General features: G+C 48.6%; 2 protein-coding genes across 5 annotated transcripts in view; both read left to right on the forward strand.

Annotated features, from left to right (window-relative positions):
• Nucleotides 1-6,252, forward strand: part of LOC142588142 (cytochrome P450 2J1-like) — a 20,290-nt gene extending 14,038 nt beyond the window's left edge. For all 3 annotated transcript variants that reach the window (XM_075699630.1, XM_075699632.1, XM_075699631.1), the window contains exons 6-7: nt 5,210-5,386; nt 6,013-6,252. In XM_075699630.1, coding sequence (XP_075555745.1) covers nt 5,210-5,386; nt 6,013-6,215 — 380 coding nt within the window. In that variant the 3' untranslated portion in view covers nt 6,216-6,252. The remainder of the gene's footprint in view (nt 1-5,209; nt 5,387-6,012) is intronic.
• Nucleotides 6,253-10,693: 4,441 nt separating this feature from the next.
• kst (spectrin beta chain, non-erythrocytic 5 kst) overlaps nt 10,694-12,895 on the forward strand; it is a 223,525-nt gene continuing 221,323 nt past the window's right edge. The window contains exon 1 of one of the 2 annotated variants that reach the window (XM_075699633.1): nt 10,694-11,243. The gene's annotated coding sequence lies outside the window, so the exon portion shown is untranslated. The remainder of the gene's footprint in view (nt 11,244-12,895) is intronic. The other variant, XM_075699636.1, reaches the window with a different exon arrangement.

Genomic DNA, 12,895 nt, shown 5'->3' on the forward strand with positions numbered 1-12,895 from the left:
TGCCTTGCGCGCGACGGAAGACGCCATGCTGCCTCCCCTACTTCCTCCCTTGCGCGCGCTAGATGGATCCACCACCCTTGCCTCACCGTCGCACGCTTTCTCTCGCACACAAAGCATATGGCGCGCGGTCATGATGTTATCACAACTGGACTGTATGTAGAACGTCACGGCGACGGCGACGGCGACGGCGGGAATGCGCCTGGAGTGTCCATATAATTTCTATCGCAATAAAAGATCACTCTTACCGCGACTAAGGGTTTAGTAAGCAAGAAATGACGCACAAAAGAAAAAGGCGAGCGGCGACACCACATCGTAGTTCCCGCACCAGCGCGCGGTGACGTCACGCATTTTGGCGGTGTCTGCTAGTGCCTAGGTAATTGCTTATCGGTAATTAAGGGACTACATCATGTTCTAAATGAGAAAAAGGTTGAATACGGCAAGCTTCTGGAACCTTTACTGAGCCATCGGGGCCCGAATACGAAAAAAAAAAGAAACACTATACAACTGGTGACGTCACACTGACGTACCGGCGCTGGGGTTCCGGCGCCAAATTATGAAAAAAGAAGTTACTTTGACCTTCATTTTTCTCTTCTAATGATCGCACGGACGACGAGATTGCTTTCATTGATTGTTTCGTGATTGTGTAACTCAATCACCCAAGTGATCCACACAGTCCATTTTCAATGTTTATTTAGTATGTTGCTTCTAAATAAAATTTCAGTTGTGAGACCAACGCAATTGTCCCGTCCTTTTACTATTGTCTTTGGCGTGCGCCGCAATAAATGGGTCAACCTGTTACCGGAAAATTAAAGAAAATATAGTTTTAAAATATTTTGTTTTCAATAATTACCTTCCGGAACACATTGCAATTTACAAGTTGTGGCCGCGGAGTTTGCAAGGCGGAACCTCTTGGAAGGAATTGTCAGGATGAAACCAGCTTCGAGATATTAATTTCCGAACTTTTCGAAGAAATACATTGGCGGTCCAATTACTTTTGAGCTTCAATGCATAAAACGGCGCTTTGTTTAAAGGGTAAGTGGAACGACAGTGAATTCCTACCGCAAGTTTGATGGCACATATATAGAAAATTGTGTCATCCACAAAATTGTTTATCGAGTATAGTCCACTTCAAAGGTAATAGAAGTGTCTATAGCCATCTGCCACAGGAAATTTTTTGAAAATTGCTTAAAGTCTTCCCGGAAACGCATGGCATACTATATATGCGGATAGTTGGCAAGCCACATTCGTTTACACGCAGTAAGCTATACTTTTCAAACCATAACGCCTTCTTTCCAAATAACTAATTCCACGTGAAGCCTGCGCGCTTCTTTTCCGACTGCCCTGCTAGCAAAAAAAAAAAAAAATAATTATAATAATAAAGCCAAGAAATTAAGTGCGTGTTAATTGTGCACTGTAATTACCTATACACTGTACACTCATTTACATCTTTACGCATAAGGGCGTAAATGTGTCTAAAACTCAGACCCATACACCATTTTTTGAGTGCAAGAGTGCGAGTTATAGACCAATTTACACTCTTACGCACTTTCAAGGGTGTAAATTAGTTTACAGTGTAGTGCACGGTTTCCTATAAATAATCGTACTATTTCTTGCGTTTCATCGATTCGCCAGCATGGCGAGCGAATGCTACTGGGACGCTCGCCTTCCCACTAGAGATGTCATATATATATCGTGGTGGCATATCGCACACCGCGCACGTGTACGTTTTCGCACTTCCGCGATCCGGCTTATGCCATGCACGTCTCGCGCGGGGATTAAATCCGAACACGTCGTAAAGTCGCGTTATACGCTTCCACCTCACGCAACGCACGATAAAAAGCCTCGAAAGAAATCGGTGGGCAACGGACGCACCTCGATTTGCACGCCGCTTCCCCCCTCTGTGTAGTATATATACGTGTACGGCGCTCACCGCACACACGCACGCACACAACGGGACACGCAGTGTATACTGTATTATACTAAACGTATATATACCTGTGCTCACGCGTTGTGCACTCCTTATTGCCGCAGTTGGAGGCTGCAGAGGCGGCGTACGTATAGCCAGCAGTATATACTTGGCTGCCGGCCTATCTCATTCCCGGAATTGGAGGGAAATTAGCGTCGACTGCGGTCGCCGCTCAAGCAGCGAAGCAGCGTGCCTATGCGTGCACGCATGCAGTATAGTGCGGTCGAGCGGCTGGGCGCCACGGTTATATCCATGCCGTGGCTGTATCGCGAAAGCGCGGGCGCGTTATATGCGGACAGATATGGTCCTCCTCTCCCCACCTCTCTCCCCCGCCTCTGCCTTCTATAGCTAAGCCTCCTCGCCTGTCTTTCCTGTCGCGGACCTTGGCCACCGAAACAATAGCTTGGAGGACGGCTCGGCACCGTTTCTTTTTTTTTCCTCTCTCGCTCTTTCACTCTCGGCACATAAAACCGGCTTCATTTCCGTATTTCGATTTCTCTCGTATATACGAACATACATATGTGTCCTCACTGCCTCTCAGGTGTGTGCATGTGCACGTCTGCGTGTTTTGTATGCGCGTGTTTGCGTGTTGTTTTTTGTGCGTGCGTTTGCGTGCGCTTGCGTGTGTGTGTTTGTTCGAGCGTGCGCGTGTAGCCGCGTGTTCACAGTTGTGTGCGCGTTTTCTGCCTGCGTCACGTGCTTGGAAGAGCGCGTGGCCTCCATTCCCACTTATATATATATATGAGTGGGAATGGTGCGCCGTGGGTCGTTACTGTGTATACTTTGTTACACATAAAAGGCGCCATAGTATAGGCCAGCCAAAGACGCGCGGGGGGAAAAGAAAAGAAGATAAGAAAGAAAAAGCGATGATTTAGCGGTGTAAATTCGAGATAAATACGTTAGGCATTACGCCCCGCCACTTTCGGAGGTCCCGCGCATGCATCCATGATTTAAACCGCGTTCACCACATTGCAAAGTGTTGTTCGGGAGCTCGCTCGACACATGTCCTGCCTCTTCGAAGAAAGTGAAATTGACGGCGGTCGGGAGCAGACCACCACCAATAGCAGTTTATATGTATAGGTACAGGGGTGTCACAACTATGATGCACCTAGATTTAATATATATATATATATATATATATATATATATATATATATATGGAAATGCCACGTAGCTGGACATCAGAACCAAGGTAATGTTGTTTGCCGTCGCTTTGAGATACTTAGATTTTTTTTTTCTTTTTTGCATTCTGCCTAACTATGTAATTAGCCGCAATTGATAACTTCTCGAATATTATAATTAGATGAAAAGTGTCAATGAGAACGTCGTAGAGTAACATGAAAAACTTCCGATGCAGCTTTCTGTTGCTCGAGACGTACTACGTAAGAGTGTTTTTTCGAGCGCGAGAAAAGCCCGCGAATAACACGCAAAGTGCGCTGAGAGTCCAGTTGCACTGCAATTTTGTCTGTAACAAACAAACAAACGAACGAACGAACGAACGAACGAACGAACGAACGAACGAACGAACGAACATACAAATAAACAAACAAACGAATAAACAACCGAAAGAAAGGTTGACGGTCACTTCAGCATATGCTAATGGGGAGAGAGGCGAAAGCATCCGCGGTCAAGAGACATTAATTAACTTCCTTGACATTCTCATTCGAATGCGCTGTTACTTCCTATTGTTTTCTCTCAACAAAGGTCGTGGATTCGAGTGCCGTGATTAACTTCAATCAATTCATTATTATTAGACATTATTACAATTACAAAGGAAATGCAATACATAAGGAGAATACCGAAGGTCGTGTGTTCGACTTCAACCAATGATCGCGAGTTCGACCATCAATGGTGGTACCATCAGGTTTGGCTCCATTGAATTTTGGTGCCATAACGCCTGACGGTCAATTTTTTTCGATAACGCCGGACAACCGATTTTTTGGACGCACGAGCAGGCTTTCACCTTCACAAAGACAAACAGACGGATGGACAGACAAAGACAGTTTCACCAAAATTAAGAGACATGTGCCGTTGTAATTAAAGAAAAATTTCGCAGTGGGCTACTTGGTTCGACATAATTTACGCTGTTGCGCAAAGCAACTGAAGGGACAGGACTTAAGCGAAACACACACACACACACACACACGCACACGCACACGCACACACACACACACGACACCTGAGTGTGATTGGCATTGAGTTGGTGATGAATTCCGATGGCGGGAGAATGCAAAAACGCTCGTGTACCACGCAGCGCGCGCACGTTAAAGAACCCCGCAGGTCGCCAAATTGCTCCGGAGTCCCCCACTACTATGTGCTGGTGGGAGGGTTGGGGGAGGGGGTATACTGTAAAAGTCCACCTAGTGGACATGTTCATTTCGTCTGCTGCTAAAGTTCTGATTGGCTGGGCTGGGGTCATCAGCACTTCAGCAGCACACGTAATGGACTCGTCCATAAGGTGGACACTTACAGAATACTCCCTCAGATCGTGGTTATGGCGCGTAATACACTAGAGTTTAAGTAGTTGGTCTTTCTTTTTTTTTTTCGTTTCTTTTAAAGGCCTGGCCGTTAATGAGCAGTCAGAGTCAGCACCTCTGCGAAGGCTGTCAGATAAGGAATTGCGGTTTCTTATGGTATCTTCAATTGGTCGCCTCCTTTCTCCGAATCAGAGTCGGGCAGATCCCGGCGCGTTCCTCAAACTCGAAGGCAGATGACATCTCGCTCAAGCCGAACTTGACTCGCTCTCGGAGGAGGAAGTGGCTGAGGCGGAACCACGTTACCATAGCAACCGTCCGAAGGCTCCCGGCGCTTCCTCGAAAAAAGCGGAGGATGCGCCGGATACTCTATTGAGACGCCAGCAGGCATTTGTTATGGGCGACCGTAGGCAACAGCAACTAGTAGTAGGTGCTTTCGGCCAATAACTCACTCTCATGTTGCGAATCGGTCATTCAAATCTATTCATAATAATGCGCAGCATGAATTGCGGCAAACTGATGCATTACTTAATTGTTCTTTAATTACGATAACTCATACAGAAAACCCACACTGCAGCACACAACTGCCTCGACTTTTTCATTGGAATGTTCAGCGCCTTGAAATAAAATGATATGACATTGATCTATCTATCGACTGTCCATCATAATTCGTGACTGAACGGGGTGCACAATGGATTACATATACACATCACGTGACTATATTCCGTTGCACTATTTTCTCTTTGTTCTTATTTCCACCGGTGCTCAGACGAGGCGACTGTGGGCGGTTTCCGGATTCCGGCCGGTAGCCGGGTGCTGGCCAACTTGTGGCTGGCGCACAGGGACCCCGAGTTCTGGCGGGAACCTCACACGTTCGACCCGACCCGCTTCCTGGCCGAGGACGGCAGGCCCGAGAGGAAGGACGCCTTCCTGCCGTTCGGACTCGGTGCGTGTTCACGTTAGAGAGTTTTAGCGAATCGCTACACCACGCTACGCCTTTACCGCTACCGCTCGAACCATCAGCCAGGTATACGCACGTGTCGTGCAAAGTCACGCCGAGCGTGCAACTTTCGCGGCTTAGCTGGCATACACTGTAACCGGGAAAGCTGGCAGGAGCAAGGTTTAGCGGTAACGGTGTTCTAAAGTTCTCTATCTGTACAGTAAGCTCTACGATGGGCACAGCCAGGCCTGTGCAGACCGTAGTTATATAGGGAAACGTTACAGTAGGCGCCTTTTAGGTGCACTCACTTGAAGCGCCGATGAGACAGCCTTGATTGACTGAACGCTAAAGCTTAACCAAGTCACGGGGTGCCCCCACCTGACGTTTCAATTCCTGCATTCATTCCGGTATAGTGGGTCATAACATCCGCGCACGAAATATGATGTAGCCACTCCTGCAGTCGATCCTTCCGCAGAAATACCTACGGCTTTTCAGAGACACATCAACGTGAACTGCGAACAAATTTTGTGTCTTGTGTATACTCTTTCCAACGGCGTGCTTCGGCGTCTTCTATAGCAGACCTGAACGAATTCATTCAGCTTATATATACTTATGACGCCACTCCTTCGCAGGCAAGCGCATCTGCATTGGAGAGTCGCTGGCCAAGACGCAGATGTTCGTCTTCGTCACGGAACTGCTGAAGAGGTTCACGTTCACCGTTCCGGAGGAATTCGCGACGCAGGACCTCAATTTCCGGCCTTCCCAGGGCACGCTGAGGTTCCCGGAGCAGTTTCATCTAGTCGCCACGCCCAAGGTTCTTACTACAACTCTGTGAAATATTTCGACAAAATATATATATTTATATTCACGTCTTCACTGGTTCTTGTAAGAAAGGCATTGTGTTACTTTTCTGGGGACACAGCGGCCTTGCGCTTCGGTGCTCCCCCCGCTTCCTCCTCAGCACGCACAAGACGTTTCACGTACCTCGCGGCCATGGCTGTTGCTGCGTCCAGCATACCAATTTTTTTATTTAATGACAAGAAATGAAATTTCGTGTCACTCACAAGCTCGAAAGAAGCCAAACAAGCATGGTGCACCGGATTCGCCTTGGTGTCGCATTCACCAACCATTATAGACATCTGATAGGTTGCAGTGATACTAGCCCAAACTGTGAATACTGTAAAGTGCCAGGAAACACTTGATCACATATGTTTAGGTTTGTCAGGCGTGCGCACAAGAACGACAGCAACTGGTCTCTTCCATTGCAAACGTCGATACCGCAGTCACAGGTAGTGACTGCGGATCCGGATCATGAGACTGAAATAATCAGAAGAATAATAATGGGCTGGAGTGCGTTTGGCAGGCATTCTCAGATCATGAACAGCAGGTTGCCATTATCCCTCAAGAGAAAAGGTTATAACAGCTGTGTCTTACCAGTACTCACGTATGGGGCAGAAACCTAGCTGGAGGCTTACGAAAAGGGTTCTGCTTAAATTGAGGACGACGCAACGAACTATGGAAAGAAGAATGATAGGTGTAACGTTAAGGAATAAGAAAAGAGCAGATTGGGAGAGGGAACAAACGCGAGTTAATGATATCTTAGTTGAAATCAAGAAAAAGAAATGGGGGCATGGGCAGGACACGTAATGAGGAGGGAAGATAACCGCTGGTCATTAAGAGTTACGGAATGGATTCCAAGGGAAGGGAAGCGTAGCAGAGGGTTAGGTAGGCGGATGAGATTAAGAAGTTTGCAGGGACAACATGGCCACAATTAGTACATGACTGGGGTAGTTGGAGAAGTATGGGAGAGGCCTTTGCCCTGCAGTGGGCGTAACCAGGCTGATGATGATGATGATGATGATGATGATGATGATGATCATACGAGTTTCTTTTAGATGCTTGGCCTAATGTATAAACAGCGCATCTCTGATTACAAGTGCCGCTACAGCCTTTCTCCAAGCCACTGAGCTGGACGCACGGCTTTAGAGATGTCACAACGCTGTGAACTTGTATATACGCACCTCTTCCTCATATCGTCATCATTCATCAGCCCTTTTCCTCCTGGTCCCTTGTTTCCCTTGAAGAGTAGCAGACCAGAGCAAGTTATAGCTCAGGCCGACCTCCCTGCCTTTCTGTAGAAAACTTATCTCTCTTTTTTAATGCGATTAGCATTCTTTGTTGACTTCAGGTATATTTGAGCTTATCTATCTATCTATCTATCTATCTATCTATCTATCTATCTATCTATCTATCTATCTATCTATCTATCTATCTATCTATCTATCTATCTATCTATCTATCTATCTAATCTTCTTACGCCGACCCACTGACCCAAGCTTTCCAACAGCTTGGACTACTACGCGCTCGTTGTGGTGATGCCATCTTGGTCATTCCATCGTCGTAATTCCAGCTTCGTCGTTTGACTCATGTCACGCCGTCGTCGTCACGCCTCCTGCGCCGATTCATTCGCCCATGTTGCCGGATAGCAATTGGACTACCAGATAAGCTTTCTTTATGCCGTCGCAATCGTTCCATCGTCGTCATTCCCGCTTTGTCATCCGACTCCAGTTATGCGCCGTTGTCATCACGCCATCGTCGTCACACAGTCGTCAAGCATTCGTCACACCTTCGTCGTGATGCCGTCGCGGTCGTTCCGTCCTTGTCACTCCAGGAGGGGTTTTCTGTAAGAGCCCACCTATAGTGGACTGTCCATTTTGGCCGCTGCTGATTGGCTAGGGCCGCTCGTCTCCTCCTCACTCGTACAGCTGGATCCAATCAGTAGCGGCCGAAACGGACAGTCCACTAGGTGGACTATTATAGAATAGCCCCCCCTCCCCCCCCACTTCGCCATCCAACTCTCGTCATACCGTCGCAGTCACACCATCGTTGCCGCACACTCGTCGTCAGCCCACTGTCCTCATCTGCTTCCGCTCCAAGTCACGAACCAACCAGGCGAAATGCGTACGCGCTTCGACCGTCGATCGCATCTCGTTGTGTCGCAGCCGTCGTCATTGCATCGTCATCACACATTCGTTATCGAACCGTTATCGCGATGCCGTCGTGGTCGTTTCAACGTCGTCATTCTAACTTCGTCAACCGATACTCGCCACGTCGTTGTCGTCCCTCCTCCTACGCTGGCTCACTCTCCTATGCTGCCTTACAGCTTATGCAACTGAGTGTGTGCTCGTATACGTAGTGGTGACGCTGTCATGTTCGCTGCATCGTCGTGACCCCAGCTTTGTCATCCGACCCTCGTCATTCCGTTGTCACGTCATCGTCATCGTACACTAGTCCCGCATTCGTGTTCGTACCATCGTCTCGATGCCGTCGTGGTCGTTCCACCATCATCTTCATCAGCAGCAGCAGCCTTCCATCTTCTTCATTCTATAACTTCCTAGTCCGGCTCTCGCCATTGCGTCGTCGTCGTCGTCACGCAGTCGCCGTCGTAATGTATATTGCCGTCGTGCCTTCTGCTTTATTTTATTGTAATCGTGCCTTTGCCACGCCATCCTCGTCGTTGCGTCGTCGTCAGGCAGTCGCCATCGTGCATCCGTTGCCATGCCATTGTCGTCACGCCATCGCGGCATCGTTGTTATTCCAGCTTTGGCGTCCGGTTGTCGTCGTACCGTATAGTGGTCGCGCCATCGCCGTCATTGTACATTCGTCGTCATGGCATCCCGATGCCGTTGCCATTCTGATGCCGTCGCCGTTACGCTGTCGACGTTATACCGTCGTCATTATCTCGGAATCGTCGTCTTGTCGCCATGTCATCGTCGTCATAGCGCCTCTGTAGTTTCATCGGTGTCGTTCCTTCTATACGTTGCATCGTCGTCATGCTCATGGTGCTCATGCATGCTCATGAATGACTTTGGCGAGTGCCATAGCAGAATGGGCCGATCGATACGGTACACAGTGTACTATACAGCATATTGCCGAAGCGACGGTAGTCGCAGAATGACCACGATACAGCTTTTAAGCGAACGTGACTTAAGCCATGCACATGGTGTGTCGCTGTGTTGCTTTAATGCTGATCTCCTTACTGTCGGCAATTATCGTATCATGGGGGCGTAACTTTTCTTTCTCGTCGTCTTGGCGTTACGTTTTGCGTAATCATCTGTATAGCGTGATGTCACGAAGATGCAGCAGCTCTGCTGCAACATTTTAAGCCGGTAAAATGAAAAAAGTTCACAGTAGCTTTAGCATACGCTAAAGAGGATGACGGCGAAAGCCTGCGCGCTCACGAGACGTTCATTATTAAATTACTTGACATTCGAATGCGTTGTTGCTTCCTATTACTTGTGTCCTTTCACCAAAGGTCGTGGGTTCGAGTGCCTTAATTAACTCTATCTCGATTAACTGTGCGTTAATGGCCTTCGCCTTAATTAACACCAAAATTCGTGTGTTCGACTCCCATCCATGGTTGCGATCATCAGTGGTGCCACCGTCAACTTTGGGGCCATTGAATTTTGGTGCTATAACGCGGGACGGCCAATTTTTCGATGACGCGGGATAACGGATTTTTGTCGACCCACAGAGAATCACGCGAATTCACAGACGTGAGCACCTGGCCACGTTTTCTCCGAGTTATACTTGGTGGCAGAGATTGTTGTTCGAAGCAGCGAACAATGATCGAAGAATAGAGAGATAGAGAATTATACATGTAAACGATGGCTCTAGGCAACTACAAACGTTGGCTCCAGACCTATTTGGGGAAGTGGGTAAAGGAAAGGGAGCTTATCGTGGCTCATTATAGAAGCCTACGGTCGGATCATTAGGTTGGACCTATTATAGCACTTAAATGAAGTTACCTTTTTAGCTCGGTGCGTTTCGGGAAATCCATTCAGTCCTTCGCATAATGATGGACATCGAACACTCGGAGTTCCAGAGAAAAAGTAACGAACAACTACGTTGACACTACACTCCTTGTATGGCTCTTTTGTATACATATGCAACGGAAAAAAAAAAAAAAAAAACAGAAACATCAACGTAGTCATCTGCTCTTTATGCCTGTTAGTCGGCTATTCGTTTACGTACATGTAGCTCGTCTAAAAGCAGAAAAGTATGATGACTTCATCACGGTGTTTACTTCACATTAAACCTAAGTGACACTTGACCATGTCGACGTAAAACTTCAAAACGCGCGCCTCTGTACGCTGTGTAACGTGGCGCCACCTATGAAGGTGACAACGAAACTTGAAATAGCTTTACATATTTCCCAGCAGCTGACGCGGCGGTCGGCGAAGCTCCGGCGCGAAGGAGAAAAAAAAAAATACGCGACAAACTGAAACAAAAACTGAAAGACACCTGTAGGCTAGGCGCTCGAGGCGCGTTTGTAGCGGGGAACACGAACACGACTTGGAGCGCGAAGAAGCCAAGCTTTTTCCGCGAACAAAACAGGCTCCGTGCGGGGCGCCGGCATTTCGTGCACGTCTCTTTCGCATCGTTCGAGAGGGCCGCGTGGTGGTGTCGATAGCGGCTGCCCGGTCAAGAGAAGTCAGGGCTGCAGTTTTATTTTATTTTCTCTCGAGTGCGTCCGGACGGGCCGAGCCGAAGCGACCGACGACAACCACGACCCGAGTGCTTTTGCGGCGACAGGATTGCTAGCAGCATTCGTCGTGGTGCTACAGCGCGGCGACGCCGGGAGACGAGTGAAAAAGAAGAGAAAAAAAAATCTCCTTTGGATACGTATGACACGCTGTCAGCACCGGTGGTGCATCATCGGTGTGGAGGTGCTCGGTGGTGTTTCTGGAAGCTGGCGCGGCTTTCGCTCGGGGCAGCGCACACCGGCCAACGCGTCCCCTTCGCTAGCGCTGGCTGGCGGCGGCTGCTGCTGCTAGGCCTAAACGTTCAACTTGACCGCCCGGTAAGTCTTTGCGCTTTCCTTTCGCGTACGGTGCGTTGACACGCGCGGCAAGTGTGTCGGCTGCATTTGACGTGGCCGCTGCTTCGATGCCGCCACGGCGATAATCACAGCGCCGCTGTTGTTATTGCGCCCATCGGCGATAAGACGAGCGATGCGATCCGGCGCCTCCTCTCGGACGCTCGCTCTCCGCGTTTGACAAGTTGACCATCTTGCCCGTTTTCTGGAAGGCGTCTGGAGAAATGTTCTCAGTTGGAAGTCGGTGCGCGGGATTGAAACCTCGCGTTCGAACCTTCGTTTATTGTGATCCGTTACATTCGTAGCCCAAACAAACGGCGCCCCCGTCTCGTGTGAGCGACCGACGATCCGAGTCGAGAAGTAGCCGAAACGTCCTTGGCTCGGTTGAGTCGCCCAGGGGTCTTGGAAACCGTTGGCGAGCAGCCGCTGTACTGGGGACGGATAACGATCGCTTGAATTTCATTTTGGCTTTCTCACTCTCACTCCCGTGTACCGTCTAGCGGCACTTAAAGCAGCGACATTACTGTTTAAGTAACGAGCTCTTCGAAACGGAGGAATTCGGTTAGAGGGTGCTGCGGCATCCGAGCTGGCGCGATCCAGAGCATTCGCCGATCGATGCGATCGAGAGAGGCTTGCGTTCGTTGCGCAAGCTTGTGATCCGTGTCTTGACGTAATAATGTCGACCGGCGAAGGCAAGAACTGCAGCATTCCAGAGAGTTTCTAGAATTCAGTCGACTACCGTTCTTTCTGCTCAATTTCTGCGAACAAGGTAACCGCTACTACAACGTCTTGCACGCTTTTCCTTTTTCGTTTGCACATTATGCCGCTATGGAGGAAGGTTGGACGAGGAATTGTCTCGCCTTGCTTTTTCTTTTTCCGCGACCGGCGGTCATTGTCACGAGCCGTCTCTTTCTTTTTTTTCCTTGCGGAGAAATACCGTTCGCTTCTCAGTGTAGTGTGTTCGTAGGGTCATAGAGACATCCTTGACAAGGCACACGCTTGTCACGCTGTCAGCGCGTACGGTAGTTGTAGCTATCGATACATTGTTTCGTGCCTGTGGGAAACTCCCGAGTTATGTCTCTCCGGCAGTTTTCGCTTGTCTTGAAAAGCGTCTTGTCGAGAGATGCGGGATGACCTCCGATGAGGCTGCAGAGACACGCCCATTATGTGTGCTACACAGTGGAACAGCTCAGGGATGTCGGAACATTACGACATCGAAAATAAATAGTCTAAGAGCAGCTGTGTTTATGAAAATCTATCCGCTGCACTTGGAAACCTGTTCTTTCATTTTTTTTCTTCTTTTGCGTGGTTTACTAGATGTCGTCTGCTTGCCGGCGTCTGCTTTTCACCAAGATGGACTGGACGGAGGAATTATAGTCTGGATCCGCTAACGATGCGGCATGCTAAATCAGTCGCGTGGGTATTAAACCTGATGTTTGAACGGTATATTCAAGCTTCACCTCGTCACCTTTTCAACAGATCATACGACAGGCCAGACGAGCGCATTCTCTCCTGCCAAGCAGAAACGAGTCGCCCCATGCAAATCAACCAGTACAATTAGCGGTTACTTGCCTAGTCGGAACATTTTCCTCTCATTAGAGGAATTTATTAAGTGTGATGAACACTGGTTTACTAAT

The sequence above is a fragment of the Dermacentor variabilis genome, chromosome 7 (assembly GCF_050947875.1).
Source record: "Dermacentor variabilis isolate Ectoservices chromosome 7, ASM5094787v1, whole genome shotgun sequence".
Classification (NCBI taxonomy): Eukaryota; Metazoa; Arthropoda; class Arachnida; order Ixodida; family Ixodidae; genus Dermacentor; species Dermacentor variabilis.